At 40.0% G+C, this 20,785-nt stretch overlaps 1 protein-coding gene across 3 annotated transcripts in view; it reads left to right on the top strand.

Annotated features, from left to right (window-relative positions):
• PSD3 (pleckstrin and Sec7 domain containing 3) overlaps positions 1-20,785 on the top strand; it is a 559,261-nt gene that overhangs the window by 523,243 nt on the left and 15,233 nt on the right. For all 3 annotated transcript variants that reach the window (XM_025393705.1, XM_025393706.1, XM_025393707.1), the window contains one exon: positions 11,782-11,925. In XM_025393705.1, the coding sequence (XP_025249490.1) occupies positions 11,782-11,925 (144 nt within the window). The remainder of the gene's footprint in view (positions 1-11,781; positions 11,926-20,785) is intronic.

The raw sequence follows: 20,785 nt of genomic DNA, 5'->3' as shown, positions 1-20,785 counted from the left end.
CTGGGCACTGTGGTGTCTGACTTACTTCTGGAGCCTCACCTCGCTGTCTCTTGATTTCCCCTCTTGCTTCTTAGACTCCTTTCTTGGATCATTTTCTTCTTTCTCTCTCCAAATGCTGCAGTGACCAGAGCTCAGAAGCAGACTAAGGCACTTGATAAGCAATTTTCCAAAAAGTTACTTAGATTTAATACAAACAGGGAGAATGTTGTGCCAAGAAATGGGGGGAAAGGTCCAGTAAAATTTAGATTAAAAATATGTCATATTTAGTGGCTGGGAGGTCGTTCGGTGTCTTAGTCCATTTTGTGTTTCTATAAAGGAATACTAGAGCCTGGGTCATTTATAAAGAAGAGAAGTTTATTTGGCTTATGATTCTGCAGGCTGTGCAAGAAACATGGTATCAGCATCTGCTTCTGGTAAGAATCTCAGGAAGCATCAAAAGGTGGTAGAAGGGGAAAGAGAAACAGATGTGTCACATGGAAAGAGAGAGAGGAAGGGAAAGTGCCAGGCTCTTTTTAACAACCCACTTTTACTTGCGCTGATAGAGCAAGAACTACCTTATTATCCTAAGGGTGGCATTAAGCCATTCATGAGGGAACTACCCCCATAACCCAAACACCTCTTACCAGGTCCCACCTCCAACATTGGGGATCAGATTTCAACATGAGATTCGGAGGGGACAAGCATCCAAACTATATCATTGGATAACCTTAGCAAGACCAGTTTTGGTGGAGTCATGCGAACAGAAACCACATTGGCCTTCTTTGATGGGGGAATGAATGGAAGGTAAAAAGGAAGTGGAGGAGGGGAATGTGCTCAGGTCTTGCCATAAGTATAAAAAACAGAAATCTAGTAGTAAGAAGGAGGAATCTGTGGTTTCAGGAAAGATTCTTCTGGTTTTTAATTCATAATTATCATTAAGATATATTGAATGCTTACATGTAAGCATTACTTTTACTGTACAGTTCATACAGGACACAATGGCATTTAATTTTTAAGGATAATAAGTACACTACGACTTTAAGAGAAAGGGAATACTCTTATTGATGACCAGAAGATATGTTGGTGGACGTCTCCATCTATCCAACTAAAATATGAAGTCTTAAAGGAAATGCATTTCTCTGCTTTAAATGTGGGTACTTAACATAAACAGCATACCACATAAAGCATATATCCTATAAAAGGTAAACCATATTACAGGACGTAAGGGGAGGGAAAAATTAGTAACTAGACGCAAAAGAATACCTTCCAAAATTGAGTTTTGCTCTATTAATTTTACAATGGACTTTCCCATTGTTCTTTTTCAGTAGATTGGGTCTTTCTCACATTCAGTTCTATAAAAGATCCAGGGGAGAAGGTGAGTTGAGGGCTGTTAATAAGCATGTCATTCGTGGAAGATGTATGTAGCTTAGAGCAATATATGAGTGTTTCCTTGATTTTCGCTCACTGTAATATCTACAGTTGTTTATACTTTAAAAAATGTACTGCTTTCCTATTTATCTAGGGACTGTATACTAGTAAGTGATATGCACATGAAAATGAATGTGTTCATCTCTTGGCGTGTTTTTACCAGAACAGGCAAGCAAACACATTTATCAGGGTAAGCACTCTTATTTCAAACAGATGACTTACCCTGGAACCAAAAATAGAATGCATAATTTTTTAAAACGTCTTCCTTCATTTTGGACATAAATCCAGAGAGATACCAAAAAATGCATATGTAGTATCATCAGAGTTCTGGATTGAAGATTTTAAATAAGAAACTAATAACCAAAAAGAACTATCCTCCAGTATCATGTAAGACGAGGTAACCATATCATTTCAGAAATTTAACTTATTTGGAAAGAAATGAGATGATCCCCACCCCCCCCCCGATCCCTCCCGCCACCCCACTGAATTACATCACCCAGCACTTGCTTTGTGGGCCTCAGTTCTCCATCCAGAAAAATGAGATGGTTCTAGAATGTTTTTAAGGATTTTTCTATCAACAGCTCTGTATTATTTCTTTGCCAAGTCATAATGATTGTTTCTAAAGAGAACATTTTTACCTTTGAGAAACACATATGTAAAATGAAGCATGTATTTGGAGTAGCCCCTGAGGCTCTTGGGGATATCTACGCTGGGGTCATAGTGCGCCTCCAGCAAATCCTGGAACGTGTCTGGCTGCCCTTAGGCTTCCTCCAGTACCGCAAAGACTAGCTCCCATCCTTTAACCCAGGCGTGTTCGACCGCAGCAGCATTAACGTTTTGGTGTGGATAATTCTTTGTCGTGGGGGGCTGCCCTATTAATTGTAGGATGTTTAGCCATGTCCCCAGCTTCTACTCACTAGATACCAATAGGAACCCCCCAATTCTAACAACCAAAAATGTCTCCAGACATTGCCAAATACCTTCTGGGGTCAAAATCCAGCCCACTCCTGTTGAGAACCAATGCTTTAGCCAGTGGATCTGAAGCCATAAGACCAGCTACTTTTTTTTTTCCCCCATACCCCCACAACCTGGCTCTGACTCCCCTAAATGCCAGAACTTTTTGAGTAATTTTACTTTACAAATTACAGGTATAAAAACGTGAGGGCCTTGCTGGAAACGCTGATAAAGATAAACAGTGTTGGGAAAAAATTAGACATTCAATTAAAAGATTGTTTGGTGCTTTTGCAAGACAGAGTGTCACTCTGCCATTTGTGGGCTTTAATTTGTTCTCGTCTTCTATGCAAAACACATTAGCCTTAATCATTGAAATTGATTATTGCCAGTGCAGCGTGGTACTTTCTGGACAACTCTGCTGTGTGGGAGGAGTCCCTTCTTTGTTTTTCATGACAGTGTTGCCAGAGCACATTTTTCTTCTGTTGGGGGGTGGAAAGACTAGCTTGAAAATACAAGTTTTGCTTCTCCTTCTGGTGTAGCACTCCACACACAGAACTGCATGGCTGGCCTTGTTCACAGTCTGCTCACGACCTCCCTTTCTGCCCACCAGAGAAGTCATTTCAAACTTCAGTGTGCACAACAGCTGTGTGAGGACTTGCATAAAATGCACATTTCCCAGCCCCACCAGGTCATTCAGGTCCAGGCTGGGGCCCAGGGACACATGTGTGTTTCTCTTCCACTCCAGGCCGGCAGGTGGCTCCACATCCCACTTAGACACTACACTGTAGGAACCTCTGCCTCCCCTAGGTCTTTCCTTGCTTCTTCAGAGAATGGTGCCCCAGGACGTCTTCATTTCCTGATATCTAGGCCTGTTTTCTTTGAATTCCAACCATTCTCATATAAATAAGTTTGAATCCATGGGTACTAAATACTCTTTTGGTCAGACTGGAGATGGACACTGATCAGAAGCGAAGCAGTCCTATGCTTGATTCTCACACTGAAGTAACCCCCACCCCTCCTTTTGTCCTGTGGTGTGACCACAAGGCAGTGGTGCTCAGAGTCAGGTGAGTGGAGCTGACCTTAGGGGCTGTGGGATTTCAGTGGTGGTCATTCTTGTAGTTACTTTCTTCACCGCACTCCCACCCACCCTTTTCCACACTTTCTGTCATAAAGTCCTGTCACTTCTACCTCCTAAATATCTTTCTTTTTTCTTTTTTTTTTTTTTCTTTTTGAGACAAAGTCACTCTGTCACCCAGGCTGGGGTACAGTGGTGCTATCTTGGCTCACTGCAACCTCCACCTCCCGGGTTCAAGTGATTCTCCCGCCTCAGCCTCCTAAGTAGCTGGGATTACAGGCGTGCACCACCATGCCCGGCTAATGTGTGTATTTTTAGTAGAGCCAGGGTTTCATCATGTTGGCCAGGCTGGTCTTGACCTCCTGACCTCAGGTGATCCGCCTGCATCGGCCTCCAAAAGTGCTGGAATTACAGGCATGAGCCACCATGCCTGGCCAATATCTTTCATATTCTACACCTACTTCTTCAGATTTTCGTCATATTCTACCTAGATCACTGGTCTCCTCAGTTTTTTGACTATTCACCTCATCCCAATACTAAATATTTCAGCAGATACCTTTTAATATGTGATACCTTTTTAAATAAAATAAACTGCATTTTCTACTGTCATTCCCAGTAGGAACTATTAGTAAGCCTTAACATTTTATAGTGCTGAGATTTAAAAAAATTAAAAGAAAACTTTAAATTTTTTCCCAGTGCCTGGGGATCTATTAAAATTTTTGAAAACTCATAAATGAGTTCAGCACAGTTAGACATGCAAGGGTGTTTTTTGGTATGTTAATTATATCTCAGTACTGATTTTAAAATTCTCCCCAGTGGGTCATTTTGCCTGCGCTACACTTTGGAATAATCTGACCCAGATGATTTCTATAACCACTTGTGATCTCTCTTCCACTAATATTATGTCCTTCTGATCCATCCTTTACGGTTCTGACTAAAATGTGATTCTAATTATGTCACTTACGCTTAACTGACTCATTTTTTCACATTCAAACTCTCTGATGTGGTCTTAATTGGTACCCACAGTTTTCCAGAATGGATAGATTTTTTAAAATTCATTTCTTAGAGTTCTGTATTTAATATATATTAAGTACCCAATAAAACAAGTAATTAAATCATGTGGAAGCTATTTTGCTTATACTCAGTAAACACTGTTTAAGGTCTAAAGCTGTGTTAAACATGAAATTATGAAACAGTCTTTTGGATTGAGCCTCCCTCAAACTGACTGAAAGACAGGTGTTCTGTCTTCTAAATTCTGTACCACTTCATTCTGAGAAGGTTCCAGTGTTTAGCGGTTTGACTTGTAAGTTGCCCTGGAGATCCCTAAATATATTATTACCCTCAAAATCATCTGTCTCCTTTAAGACAGCACAAAGGAAACAGTCTAAACCCTCCCCTCTGTACCTTCACTTAAAAAAAAAAAATCTGTTTGTTCAGCTACTGTTTACCGAAGATCCTGTATAGCAGGTACTATGTTAGGTTTTGTGGGCATTATAAAAATAGGTGAGACAATGACCTTGGCCCTCAACTTCTGAGAGCTTAAGGTATTTATTAATGTTAGGCAGGTAATGTCTATAAACCAAAAGCTGCCACATACTGTCTCTCGGCTCAACACTTCACTGGATGCTGGAGGATTTAAGAGAAGGAAAAAAAGTGACCTTTTTTGCCTTTCTAAGAGTTTGTAATTGGTAAGGGAGATAAAAGTCACACACAGGTCAGGGTATATTTTGTGCTAAGCATGTGAGATAGACATTTAAGTGCTGCAGTAATGCGGAAGAGGAAGAGATGGTGCCATCTGAAAGAACGCAGGTTTGGTTTGGTTTTGTTTTGTTTTTCTTTTTCTTTTTCGTTATCTAGACAGAGTTTCACTCTGTCGCCCAGGCCGGAGTGCAGTGGCGTGATCTTGGCTCACTGCAACCTCTGCCTCCTGGGTTCAGGCAGTTCTCCTGCCTCAGCCTCCTGAGCAGCTGGAATTACAGGCTCATGCCACCACACCCAGTTAATTTTTGTATTTTTAGTGGAAACAGGGTTTTGCCATGTTGGCCAGGCTGGTCTCGAACTCCTGACCTTCAGTGATCTGCCGGCCTCAGCCTCCCAAAGTGCTGGGATTACAGGTGTGACTCACCAGGCCCAGCCTGTAACACAGGTTTTGAGTGGAATTTGGAGCAAGGCGAGTAATCCTTAGTCTAGCCTGCACGTTTGAGAGCTATAGCAGAGGAGACCAGGCAGCAGTGGAGTTCACCAAGAGCTCTGAAAAGCTGAGTTCAGGATTGATCTGTCAAGTAAGAGAATGTGCTGAAGCTATGTTGTTAGCAGCCCTTTGGATTTTAGAAGGCTGTTCCGAGGTGGCTTGATGATAGAAGTTGAGAGAATGTGGCTTCTGCCACTCTGTCCTTTTGTCTGAACTGGAGCAACTGCTGGAACTCTCTGGATCTCCATCTTCTCTAAGACAAAGAGGGTAGAAAGGACAGTGGCCAGGTTCTGTTCCACCTTAGAACATCAAGGATTCTGTATCCCACAGCTTGACGGAAAAGACTGGTGGCAGCCACTGTGGCTGTTCGCTCTTCTTACTCCCAGCACCTAGCACGGTGCTTGCTGTAGTGGGCGCTCGGTGAGGTTCACGGATGGATAAATGGATAAAGGTGTTCTCTGTTCCCCAGTTCCTTCTGCCTTCTCTCTCATTCTTCCTCCTTTCCCTCTTAGAGCCATCTGCATTTCTATTTTACTGTTTCCTTTAAGTTTTCACAGCTGTTCTCTCATCCTTCTCCCCATGATAAGTACTATGTAAGTCTTATACTTGGTATAAAAAGATAAAAAACTGATTTCTGGCCCTTGATCCTGGGCTTTGCATCAGGGGAGAAGGACTGTAACTCCAGGTCAGCCTTTGACTCACACTGCAAGGTCTTCAACAGCCAAGTTGCCTGTTCCCATTGCCTCATCAGTTAAACAATACTGTCTTCATAGAGATGAAATTAGAGCTTAATATTTTAAAGGAAATTATGAAGTTTTTCTCACAACCCAAGTACTGTATAAATAGGAAAAAATGAAATACTTTTTAACAATTGTAATTGACCATATCATAATTATATGTATTTCCAGGTGTTTTGCTATATCACTTTTTTATGGTAAGAACAGTTACATTCTATTCTTTGAGCAAGTTTGAAATACACAGTGCATTAGTATTAACTCTAGCCACCGTGATACACAATAGAACGTACTCCTCCTGTCTGACGTTTTTCGTCCTTTGACCAGCATCTCCCAAGTCTTTCGCCCCCAGCCTCTGGTAACCACCATTCTCCTTATTTCTATGAGTTCGATTGTTTTAGATTCTATGTATGAGATCATCCACTATCTGTCTTTCTGTGCCTGACTGACTTCACTTAGCAAAATGTCATCCAGGTTTGTCCATGTTGTCGCAAATGACAGAATTTCCTCTTTTTTAAGGCTGAATAAGTAATACTCCATTATGTATATATACCACATTTTCCTTATCCATTTGTCAAAGGACACTTAGATCTCTTCTAGATCTTAGCTATTGTGAATAATGCTGCAGCCAAGAGCTGTTCCCTCTTCTTGAAGAAGATACAGCATGGTCTCACCATGAGAATGCCACATCTTTTTGAGATACTGATTTCATTTCTTTGGCTACATACTCAGAAGTGGGACTGCTAGATTATTTGGTAATTCCATTTTTAGTTTTTTGAGGAGCTTTCATACAGTTTTCCAAATTTTCCTCACAGCATTTGTGAGAACAAATGTTGTATCCTCACATGACAGAGGACAGAGGAGCAAAACAGGGCCTGACCTAGATCCCTCCAGCACTTTGATTAAGACACTAATCCCTTCATGAGGGACTCAATCACTTTCTAAAACGCACCATCTCTTACTACTACACAATGCGGATTAAGTTTCAATGTGAAGTTTGAAGGGGATACAATGAAACCGTAGCAAGGTCCTTTGCCCATTTTTTAATCACTCTGTTTTCTTGCTATTGTGTTGTTTGAGTTCCTTATATACTTTGGGTATTAGCCCCTAATCTGAGTAAATGAAATCCTAAGTGACTTCAAAAACTTGCCTTTTAGATAAAATGTTATTGTGTATATTATGAAAGGTCTTAACTTGCCTTTTAGATAAAATGTTATTGTGTATATTATAAAAGATTTAATGATTTAAATCTATTGACATATAACCACAACAACAACTTTTCTTGTATCTAGTAGTTTCAATTTAATTTTTTTCTAATTGTCACTTCCTAGCTTAAAACAATTTTATGAGTTCTATTTTCTATCTCCTTGCCTTTTCTTTGTCAGATATAATATTTTTCTGCCATCTCTGAAATCTCTTTTGCTAGTATTGTCTTATAAAAACAGTATGTATGCATCCCTAAAGAATTGTAAAAGCAAAGACAAAAGCGGGGGAGGGAAGCAAATTCCTACTTTGTCTTTCTTCATCATGTCTATGACAAATGTAATTGTCCTGAGTCTGAGAATGTGATAGCTCCATGGCTGCATCCTCTGTCTCCCTTTGTTTTTTACTGTGTGTGTGTGTGTGTGTGTGTGTGTGTGTGTGTGTGTGTGTGTGTGTGTGTAAAATCTGTATCTTCCTTACCATGGGATTCTAGCACTGGAATAATTTGCATGGTCAAGCTATGTCCATAAGAGCCACTTGGCATTTTTATTTCACTGTTCAAAATGGACAGATTTAAGGAAATGTGATTTTAAAATGCTTTGAGTTTACTTTATTGACTCCCACCCTGTGAAGGCAGTGAAATAGTCATGAAACATTTCTCATTGAACATCAGCACTTCTTCGATTAGTTCCTTCATAAAAATATAGCCTAAATGACTAGCCCTTTATGCTACTGTAGAAACAAGTTTATGAAACATAACTTGGTAACAATGAACAAACCCTGGCAAGTCCTGGTATGGGGAGGAAAGTGAAAAACATAAGGTGTTGTGCATATTGTCACTCTAGCCTGTATTCCTCATTAAAATAAGTAGAAATTGGGATTTATTCAACAGAAAAAGAGGCATTTGCATATTCAAGATTGGAAAGCCTAAATCTAAAGCTTTTAGAAGTAGCAAACATCTAAAAGCATATTTGCATAGATCCAAAGTAAAAAAAAATAGGAGTTTGTAAATTCTTTTACCAAATTACCTAAAATCTTATTTTTTAAAAAATAAACTGGATTCTATTATTGGATTCTAATTATTTCTTAACCAAAAATATAAAGAGTTCGGGTTCTTAACATACATTATAAATACCTGTCGTACTGATACGAATCTATTTTTTCAAAGGCAAACGACCCAATAGGAAAATGGGTCTGGTAATTCACAGAAGAGGAAATCCAGTAAACCTGTGAACAAAACCTCATCCTCGCTCATATTCAGGGAAATGTAAATTCAAATCATGGTGGCTTATTTCTTACCTATGAAATTAGCAAAAATTTACAAGTATAATAACATCACATTTTGACAAGGATGTAAAACAAAGAGAAATTTCAGACCTGCTGTGGAAATGTAAACAGATAAAAACACTTTAGAAAACAGTCATCTTAAAGATGTGCATATTCGAAGACCCAGAACTGCCAACTCTTGGTGACACACTATAGAAAAACCCTTGTTCAGATTCCCTAGGAGACATGTGTAAGAATGTCTGTTGCAACATCATTTATAACAGGGAAAAAAATAATCCCAAAACAGGAAACCTGAAAACAAACTAAATATCCTTAAACAAAATTGTAATGTGTCCTGCAATGGGGTACTACACAATGATTAAAAGACAGGAACTAGAGCATATATGTAGATAAATCTTAAAAACATGTTCTGTGAAAAAAAAGTTTAAAAAGAAAGCCTTTCATTAGTTTTTATATAAAGTGTAAAACGTAGAGAATATACTTCTGGTTTTGTTTTGTTTTGTTTTTTTGACATGGAGTCTTGCTCTGTCACCCAGGCTGGAGTGCAATGGCACAATCTTGGCTCACTGCAACCTCCACCTCCCAGGTTCAAGTGAATCTCCTGCCTCAACCTCCTGAGTAGGTGGGATTACAGGCATGTGCTACCACGCCTGGCTAATTTTTGTATTTTTAGTAGAGACGGGGTTTCACCATGTTAGTGAGGCTGATCTCGAACTCCTGACCTTGTGATTCGCCTGCCTCAGCCTCCTAAAGTACTAGGATTACAGGCATGAGTCACTGAGCACCCGGCTACACTTCTGCATTTTTATGGTTACATACCTTTGTATATGAATAACAGTGAAAAGGAATGAGATGAGCACGTACATGTGCAGAGAATTTCAATTTATTTATATTTTATTTCTTAAATTTTTCTTAAATTCCTATGTTAGATACATGTTTCTTATATATCATTCAATATGACTTTATATATAACTGAAATTTTTTTAGAAAAGAAGGAAAATATATCATGCTTTTATTTTTTGAAGTGGTCTAGTCACTAAATAGCATTTGTCAGGAAGTCTATTAGGTAATTTACATATTGCAGTAAATACACAAAGGAAAACAACTTTGAAAGAAATAAAAACTTTCAATATAGTTTGTCTTAGCTCAGGCTACCATAACAAAATACTATAGATTGGGTGACTTCAATAGCAGACATCTATTTTCTCACAGTTCTGGAGGCTGGAAATCCAAGATCAAGGTGCCAGCAGAGTTGATGTCTGGTGAGGGCTCTCCCCTAGGGCTGTGGATGGCCGCCATGGCCTCCGCTTGGTACTTGCATACAGTGTCTCCTCTTATAAGGGCACTAATCCTTTTGGATATATGCACCACTCTTGTGACCTCATTTAACCATTATTACTTATGTAGGAATCCCATTTTCAAGTACAGCTACACTGAACGTTAATTTTGAGTGGACATATTCAATCCATAACATAGTTGATAGTCCCCTTGGGTAAAAGTAATAGCTGAGTAAGAAGTTGTAAATAAAAGCTACCTGAAGCATTTTTGACATTTAGCATTATCAGTACACAAATAATAGGTTTGGAGATGTAGACTCCTTTCTAAAATCTCAAAATAGGTTTCTTTTCTCCTTCTTCCTTTTCTGGGACTTCTCAGATTGTTTTGTTTTGTTTTGTTATAGCTGACGTTTAGAAATGAATCTTGTCATTTTTAGATCACTCCACATGTTCATGCCACTTTTCTTGTTCATTTTTCCATTCGTGTACTCTGCTTTTTACTTGTCATTGTTTTCTTCTATTTTGATGGTTTTTGACTTGGAATTTGTTTTTGTTGTTTGGCTTTTAATTATTACAAAAGTCCCTAAGATATTATATGTGACACTCATAATTTCTGGACATCTTTTTTTTAATTTACGATAATGTTATATAATCTTAACATAGTGTCCATAGTTATCCATCTTCTGGTTTTGTAAAAAATTATTCCCCTCATTCTACAAGATTTTTGTATTCTGCAATTACATTGGTGTTATATGAAATACATTTATCACCTAATTTAATCAGATCTGTTTCATTTGCCTTCACCCATTTGTCTTATTGTACGTGTGAAATTTGGATAATTTGCATGTGAAACTAGAACAGTAAGGAGTCATACATTTTCAAGAATGCAAGAGAATTCCAAGAATGTTTTTAAAATGCTGGCAGAAGGTTCGGCAACATATCTTTTTAGGTAGCCTATTGCTAAGGTACCCTTAGAATGGAAGTCCTTTGACGCAGGATCAACCATATTGCATTGGTACATGGTACCTATAATAATGCTATTAAGGCAATAATTGCTAAATAGGTAGATACATTTTAATTGATTTGCTGGAATGAAGAACTCTGCTGCTTTGGAGAGAAGCAAGATAGCTGCATTTTTTAGAATATCATCTGATAAGCTTCAGAGAAGAAATATTTCTTCATAAGTCTGCTTCTTTCAAAAAGGAAAAAAAAACTATGCACATATACAGTTCATTCATTGTGATGAATGGGAAAGCTGGCAGCATTGCTGAGTGGGCATGAAATGGGGAAGCCAAGGTGTGCAGCTTCCATGCTAGGTGCTTAACTGTTCAGCTGGTGACATGCCTGTCAGGGTATGTCTTAAGGCCTGGTCCCAACTCAGGGGCAGTTACACCGGATAAAGAGCTCTGAAGCCATTTGGTTTTATGACAAGGGACCTAGTTAAAGAGGTTGGCCTTGATTGCCATCCTGGGAAGGAATATAGGAAATATGTGGACACTGGCGGGAGAAAGCTGGAAGGATGTGGCAGCAGAGGCACACTGGGCTGTTTTAGTGAGTTAAAGTCATTCAGCACAAGGGATTTTTTTTAAATATGCTGTGCGTTGTTACTGACTTGCTTTTTTGAACACTAAATGGCATCACGATTTCCTGCAGGAGGAGCAGCTGAAGTCACATGAAAGTAAGCTGAAGCAGATCACCACCGAGCTGGCCGAGCACCGCTCATATCCCCCCGACAAGAAGGTCAAAGCCAAGGACGTCGATGAGTACAAACTGAAAGACCACTATCTGGAGTTTGAGGTTTGTTGCACCTAAATGTTAGTAAATGCTGATTTCTGAGTTATCTTAGGATCTGTCCATGAGGCGGTGTCTTTCTTTGCAGTTACTGTCACCGAGAGAGGCGTGCCTTGCCCCTGGCTCTAATTTGGGAGCTCCTGGCAAGGTCAAAGTGGTCCTTCTTGTTTGTGATTCTGTTTAACTGCCAAACAAACATCAAAGAGTAACTGCCAGTTTATACACTTAAAAGCAAATAGCCTGCCTGGTGGGAATAGTGTGCGCCCGCTGTGAGGGGAAGAAAAAGCACAGTAGAGGGACATGCCAGGGTAGACAGCTGCTTTCTGTGTCCCTGTGTCTCTTCCGGCAGAATCGGAGTCAAAAAAAGCACAAGGGAGGAAATGAGCCACAGAGGGATGTGAGGCATCAGCTTTTCCCTGCACATTCTTGCTGTTCGGCAACAACATGCATTTTTCTTCTTGCCACCCACTGCCCTTCAGAAGGGGGCTGATAAATTAAGTTGTGGCACATCCAGCTATACAGTGAGTGTGCTTATTAAAAAGAATGGTAAGGATCCATATGCTCTGGCCTAGAAAAGTGTAAAATTTAAACACACATTGAAAACGATGTATTTCCAAATATTTCCGTGGCTCACTTTTCTTCCAAATTAATATCAGGGTTAGACTGCCTTAGCCTCTACCTTCAGACATTTAAAGTGTTTTTTTAAAAAAGTGGGTAGCATGCAATACAAAATCAAAAGAATTAATTATTTTGACTAATTTGACCTTTTTTGTTTTTTTTTTTTCTGTTGGGTGTGCTGAATCTGCCGTTAGCCGTTCTTGTTCACTGTAGCTCTGATCCCTTTTACTTCTCATCATTCCTCTCCTTTGTTTTCATCTTACCATCTGATTTCCTCCTCAGCCTTGAAATTTAAAATCTGCTAAGTGTCCACATCCTAGCGATCAGTCTTTGTGGCGTCTCACACCTGTCCCTTCCTTGCGTTGCTTTATAACTACTTCCTCTGCTGAGCCCTGGCTTTCTCCTCTCTCACTCTGCCCTCCTTTCTTCAGTTCATCCTAAATCCTTTGGCCAGTTGTTTTTCTGAGGTTCAACCCAGATGACTGCATTCCTCTGCTCAACAGCTGCCTGCGGCTTCCCCCATTCCCCTCCCCCATTACCTCCTGAAGAAAGTCTCAGTTCTTTCATAGGAGAGGATTTGGCGTCTCCACATTTCCACGACCTCCGTCTTTCCCACACCGGCCTCCCTATGTTAGTCACATTTCTACCCACTCTCCCCAAACACACGTTTATACCTTTGTTCACTTACTTTCTTCTGCCTCGGATGCCCTTCCTATCATCTTCATTTCTGAAAGTCCTGTTCGTCTTTTGAGGTACAGTCCAAATTCCTCCTGTGAAAAACCTGATCTAGATATACTAGCTGGGATTCATCTGTTACAGTACTTGCCACAATTTGTTTCAGCTGAGGTTGTTTTCACCTGTCTTTGTACCTGTAGTGGATTCCATAATACCTCCCCCTACCCAAAACTATGATCCTGAGTTCCTTTCCAGCCCTTGCTCTACGTGTGCTTGCTGAGTTGGATACAGTTTCATAGAAGCCTTAAAAAGTCTCTGAGTTATAATATTTCTGTTATCAAATGTAGCATTTGATTCAAAAAATGGCACTTCCACTACAGATCCATGTACTAGTTTTCTTCATGGTCAAGCAAATCCTTGCTCTGGGCAGAGAACTATACTAAGAGCAATATTTATTTTGGTAAAGGTAAAAGTTTCTTAGCAAAAACTGTACAAGTCTTACCAGCAGAAGACTTGAAAAATTTCAAAAAATAAATAAAGAAAGAAACCAACAACAAAAAGCTAGGCAGCTCATCTTTCCCCAGGCTTGTTCATTCTTGGGAAATGGGGGTTCTCAAAAAGCCATTATTATTCTTCACACTTCTGGAGTGGCTTTAAGCGATAGGCCCTTTTTGTTTCACACACGCTAATTAAATTTCCCAACACCTCAGTCCCTGCTTCCAGCACTCAGCACCTCACTGGAGCCCTTGATGCCAAAGAGGGAAGAGCGTGTCCCCAGGAGGTGGGGGGTGGCTGCAAGGCCATGGAATGGTTGCCATAGCTAGGAGCCCTCCCTACGTTTGAGTCTACAGCACTCCTCTTTTCTGAAAATGTAACCCACCAAGAGCCAGCATTTTCAATCCCTGACGTGAAGTTAGACCAGGCTTTGCAGGGATTAAGTCTTGCTTTCATCAAATCGTCACCTCAGCGAGCTTGCAGACTGCATTCCAGGACTCCTTAAAATCAGAGCCATATGCTAATATATCAGGTAGGTTGGCTTGTCTGTCAAGCTCCTTCACCTGTGTCTATTAGAAATGTGCAAGGATACCTGACTTGGTACAGCTGATATTTATGTCATGAAATAGGGAAGATTTCAGCTGTCAACTAAAAAGGGTTTTGTAAAAGTAGTGCTTTTTAAAAAGTGAACAATTGTTTTTCAGTAATTTAAATTAACATTGAAGTCATATATCAGACAGAGTCCACTTTGCTATCATTGCAGCCACCAGAATTTGTCTCTTGTGAGTGCTTGCAGAGAGTCTTTGCACAGCATCCTTTGCTTCATAAGCAGTATTCCCTGAATAGGCGATATGAGAGTTATTGACCATTTTTCCCAGCTTCTAGAACACTGACTAATTGATGCACATTTGTTGACAACATGCATGAACTTTTATTATTGTATATAAAAGATAGCATCAGAGGAAGTAATTCTCTGAGAAACCTTAGTATTCATTATTTTAACAGGACCAGAAGCTCCCATGAACACAAACCTGGTGTGTGTTCTCACCCAGGTGAGAGCAGACAGCAGTGTGTGCAGTTCAGTGGGAGCCCACAGATGGGCAGTGACAGGAAGAGGGATTTTAATCACCAGGGAAGATCACAGGCATGAATGGATGCTCTCACCTCCTCCTATGGTGGGTCCTCCTCAGGGCCTCCCTTGGTTTCAAAGCAATTCTTAACAATTTTCACAAGTCTTCGTGTGGAAAAAACACTTTTATTGTGGCAGAATATTAAGCTGTTAGTAATAACACCAGGAGTGTTCCTAATTTATGCATTTCAGTTGTTTAAATCCCAGGTTGCTTTGAGTACAAACAATGCTTCATGGTGAGCCAAATTTACTGCTCTTTCTATGCCTTAGAAACTGTCCAAACACTGACAGTAAATAATTAGAAATTCTGGTAAATGCATGGGTTCAGGGTTTAAGAAAAAATCTACAGAGAGCAAGGAAGCTTCCATCTTAGCCTGTCAGAAAAAAGATTCACTTTTACTTACAGCAGCAGACTTGACCCAGAATGGGCTCTCTCCATTGTCTGAACTCTAAGGTGAAAGCAGCAAACTTGACTCAGAATGGGCTCTCACCATTGTCTGAACTCTAAGGTGAAAGCAGCAAACTTGACTCAGAATGGGCTCTCGCCATTGTCTGAACTCTAAGGTGAAAGCAGCAAACTTGACTCAGAATGGGCTCTCGCCATTAACTGAACTCTAAGGTGAAAGCAGCAAACTTGACTCAGAATGGGCTCTCACCATTGTCTGAACTCTAAGGTGAAAGCAGCAAATTTGACTCAGAATGGGCTCTCGCCATTGACTGCACTCTAAGGTGAAAGCAGCAAACTTGACTCAGAATGGGCTCTCGCCATTAACTGAACTCTAAGGTGAAAGCAGCAAACTTGACTCAGAAGGGGCCCTCGCCATTGACTGCACTCTAAGGTGAAAGCAGCAAACTTGACTCAGAAGGGGCTCTCGCCATTGACTGCACTCTAAGGTGAAAGCAGCAAACTTGACTCAGAAGGGGCTCTCGCCATTAACTGAACTCTAAGGTGAAAGCAGCAAACTTGACTCAGAAGGGGCCCTCGCCATTGACTGCACTCTAAGGTGAAAGCAGCAAACTTGACTCAGAAGGGGCTCTCGCCATTGACTGCACTCTAAGGTGAAAGCAGCAAACTTGACTCAGAAGGGGCTCTCGCCATTGACTGAACTCTAAGGTGAAAGCAGCAAACTTGACTCAGAATGGGCTCTCGCCATTGACTGAACTCTAAGGTGAAAGCAGCAAACTTGACTCAGAAGGGGCTCTCGCCATTGACTGCACTCTAAGGTGAAAGCAACAAACTTGACTCAGAATGGGCTCTCGCCATTGACTGAACTCTAAGGTGAAAGCAGCAAACTTAACTCAGAAGGGGCTCTCGCCATTGACTGCACTCTAAGGGAAGGCGTGTCTTATTTTCGACTGAATCTGTAACCTCCAAGCTGTGGCTTGAAATCTAATCTTACTTATGAAAGAGCCTTTAAGCATTTATGAAAGAGCCTTTAAGCATGACAACTCTACATTGAGAAACTCACCATCATTTCCCAATTTCAAGAAATAAATATCAGAAATAGCCACATTTCCTTATAAATTAACTTTTCTCTGTTTTATTCAGTTCCCATTTTACTGAAAAATATTTAATTGATCCCTGTGCTTCTGGTATATTGGGAAATAGATCAAGTTCTGGGGCAGATGGATGTTTTGTGTCAGATGTAAAAATTTACAAGGCTCCAAACAAAGCACAGTTGGTTGAGCTGTTCTGGAAAACACCTGGGCCCCTTAAGACACAGAACCATTAAAGAAATTCCCTTGACAGCAATGCAGTTGGCCCTAATGTTTCGATTTTGTGTTTCTTCAGCTTTAGAAACAACAGCTAGAAGAAGATGATGCTGTTTATTTCAAGATATTTTTCATACAACATTTAAGATGTTACAGATGCAACATTTAAGATGATTACAGATGTTAACATAACCCTTAAGTTGAGCTGGACCTGAGTAGGGAGAGGAAGAAGATACCGCATCCCAAGTCTATTAAAATCATGACTGGGCTGCAAGAGATTTACTACAGAGGAATTGCTGAAGGTCGGGTTAGTAACTGGCTTTCAGGTCATTGTAAAGCAAGGTAGAAAACCAGCCGACACAATGCCAGTGAATTTTATGTTGCCAGCCCACGTAATGTCAACGTGTTTTCTTTGGCTGACCTAATGTTGTATTTGTTTTAATTGTAATTTAAATGTGTTTAGGAAAGACAGGCCTTGTCCTTCCCACCATTCCCTGTTATTAATATATCACATCTGATAGCTTTCTACAGTTTGTGTCATTGCTCTGGTCCCTGAAGGCTTTTGAGTTTGCAAACCCTGTACTAGAGGCTACAGCCAGTTTTATATGCATTAAGTATTAGTTAGATCTTTGAACATGGGCTTGGAATTAATAGTCCCTTCAGTCTCAGAAGGAAGATACTTCCCCGTTATATGTGTTTTCAGGTTCCAATGCAGCAGAAAAAAAAGAGAATGTCCACTTCCCTCATGACTGAAACCAAAGACTTAGAATAAAGGTCATTTGACTTAATGGACTTGAATTCAGCTGAATACCCACTCCTGAATTGCAACCCAGAGTAGCATATGCTTATGGCTTAAGACAGTTAGGGCCCACACCAACCACATGGCTGGGAAATTCAATTTTAGAAACAACAAATGTCCACTATAACAAAACTTATAAATTTCTTGGGATAGAATATTTTCTTAAAAATCTAGGACATTCTTGAAACATGATGCACCTTTTTCTGAATTTCTATTTCTTGGTGACGTTTAAAACAGCCTGATTCCTTCCAAAATTGATATATTTGCAAAAAAAAAAAAAAAATGCATTCCATTCAAAGTCATTAGGAAAGCCCAAAACCATTCGTATCTGGAAGCACGGATAATATAAATTTCAAGTTGTAAACCTTTCGTTTTACTGTTGGGTGTCATGTTGCATAGTGAGTAGTGTTGGGTGGTTTATTTCCTTTTGAGCACATTTTCTGGTTGTGCTCCTAGCCTTATTCCTCAGATTGTTTATTTGTATTTGTCAACATTGGGGAGTAATTTTTCACGTTAGGGGTCATAATCTAGATCAGTTTTCCTTTCACAGGAGCAGTGCAGAGGCATATCTCAATACAGTGCCAACTGTCACAAGGCAAACCCACCCTCTGAAACAAAATTTTCTAGCTATTAAACTACAGGGGGTCTGGATCATAAAAGTGCAAAGATAACCATTATTTCCCTTGTTCTTCCTAGTGAAAACAAGGGAGAAATTCTGTTAACCTACTTAAAGAAGATCAGTAGCAAAAGTCTGAATCTTAGTAAGTCACTCTAGCCTGGAATCAAATGCTGTCTCCTTCACAGAAGACATGACAAAGGTGATTATACGTCTGGATCTGAGGAACTGAGATAGTGTAGGTTAATAGACTTCTTGGGGAAATTTAAGACTTTTCTTTTTTTCGTGGGATGCTAAGTACAGATGGTTCCCAAATTAAGATGGTTTGACTTACAATTTTTTTGACTTGATGATCGTACAAAAGTGGTATGCTTTGAGTACAGTATTTAGTATATTACATGAGGTGTTCAATATTTTATTATAAAATAGGCTTTGGGTTAGATAATTTTGCCCTCCTGGAAGTTAATGTAAACGTTCTGAGCACATTTAAGGTAGGCTGGGCTAAGTTACAGTGTTCAATAGGTTAGGAGGGGTGAATGTAATTTTGGCTTACGATATTTTCAACTTAGAATGGGTTTATTGGGATATAACCCTATCACAATTCAAAGAGATTCTGTATTACAATCATGAATCAAAAGCTAGAGATGTAAGATCAACAGTTTATGTATACCCTGAGTCCAGTTAATAATACAGACTTGTTCCTTGCCTTGTCATTTGGAGTTGCATTTTGTATTACATAATGAAAGAGGACTAAGAGCTCTGAATTTTAATCTTTAAATGATAACAGCTGTGTTTGAAGAGAAGCGGTGCCTGGTAACAGGATTCTTTGAGCCACATTTTTAGTAGATGATTGCAAAGAATTAGGGCCATACCTGAGAAGGAAGAGTAAGCAGCCAATCATGTGATCTGAAATGACTCCCTGTCCTTAAATCCCTCCTTCATCAATCGTTTACTGTATGCCTGAAACACCTGCTCTGATAACGGTCACTTTTTTGGGCGAAGGTATTATCTGCAGGAAAAGGACAAGTGAGCTGAGAGATAAAATCATAAAATTTGAAAAAGGACTCGATTGAGAATCCATGTTAGTCTTGTCATTGGTGTATGTGGCATGATGTTATCCTTCGTGAACCTCAGTTTCCTGCTTATAGAAATGAGATGGGATTAGGTGAATTAGCTGATAAGGCCATTCCAACTCTATATTTTCAGGAGAATGACAGATTAACACCAATTTGCTTTGGATTATGTCACCTTCACAAAGATTTCTAAGAGTGTTAAACATAGAACAAAAATATTTCCGTTCAGGAATGTCAGGTGATATAGACCAGTTCCTTTCATTTGAAGTAAATGTAAACCACCTATATGTGAATTTAAATTTTCTAGCAGCTACATTTAAAAATGGAAAGAAACAGGTAAATAGAGTGACTTCCGTAAGATGGCAGAATAGGAGCTTTCCGTTGTCATCTTCCTGCAGAAGCATTGATTTAGACAGATATCCACAGACAAGAGTACATTTGTGGAAGTCCATGAGTCCAGTGGAGAAGTTTCAGCACACCATTAGATTATAAAATCTGAGAATAGGGCCAGGCGCAATGGCTCATGCCTGTAATCCCAGCACTTTGGGAGGCCGAGGTGAGTGGATCACCTGAGGTCAGGAGTTCAAGACCAGTCTGACCAACATGGTGAAACCCCATCTCTATTAAAAATACAAAGAAACCCCATCTCTATTAAAAATACAAAATTAGCTAGGTGTCGTGGCACATGCCTGTAATCCCAGCTACTTTGGAGGCTGAGGCAGGAGAATCACTTGAACCCAGGAGGTGGAGGTTGCAGTGAGCCGAGATCGTGCTACTGCACTCCAGCCTGGGCAATAAGAACGAAACTCTGTCTCAAAAAAAAAAAAAAAAAAAATCTAAGAATAGACAGAATAATGAGTAGAAGAAGAACAGTTTCACTTCACCTATGTCACCCCTACCTCAAGGCAGAAAGGTCACTGCCAAGAGAGCCCCCTGCAACCACGACCTTCAATTTCTTCCACTGGAGACAGTAGGAGTGTAATGAGTGAGTGTCTGGCTCCCCAAGACATGCTGCCTAAAAGACCAAACTGTTTCCCACCGCACTCAGAATATTAAGGCAATCAGCACAGCTGAGTGGTTGAGAAAGATTGAAAGTAGGAAAGAGAGACTGGAGACTTCTAATTGCTCTGTAGACCTCCATCAGAAAGTTCTCGCCAAGCTGCATGGGATGCCTCACCTACAGACCCCTTCCCCCAGCTGGTCTACAGGCACTCCAAATGCTCCATGCACCTCACAGCCGCATCCCCACCCCAAGCTAGCTCCCAATGCATGTACAAATCATCTCTCATACAGTCACTGAGCTCAACTCTATGGGATTCAGAGAGGGCACACAAATTTGAGCATCACAGGACACTGGCCTAGGGCATGCAAATGGGAGGCTCTCAGCATTCAGTCTTGCAGGATCAAGAGAACACATACAATGTAAGAATTACCCGCTAATTGGAATGAGAAGTATAGAGTAGATATGTCCATAGAAAAAGGTCTGAGAGAGCCTCAAAATCCCTAGCTCAGCTATTTGGAGAAAGTATTTCTCACCCAAAGACAGTAAAGACTGAAGATAACTGCTTCTTCTAATGCAAAAACAGCAGTGCGAGACGTTAAGTAACACAATTCTGTAAAAATCAAAAAAATTCAATAATCTAGTAACCAATTTCAAAGACATGAACATCTATGAGTTGCCTGAAAAAGAATTCAGAATAATTATTTTAAGAAAACTCAGTAGGCCACAGAATACAAAGACAAGAATA

The sequence above is a fragment of the Theropithecus gelada genome, chromosome 8 (assembly GCF_003255815.1).
Source record: "Theropithecus gelada isolate Dixy chromosome 8, Tgel_1.0, whole genome shotgun sequence".
NCBI classification, from domain to species: domain Eukaryota; kingdom Metazoa; phylum Chordata; class Mammalia; order Primates; family Cercopithecidae; genus Theropithecus; species Theropithecus gelada.
Note: the sequence above shows the minus strand (reverse complement) of the source record. Positions and strands in the feature narration are given on the sequence as shown.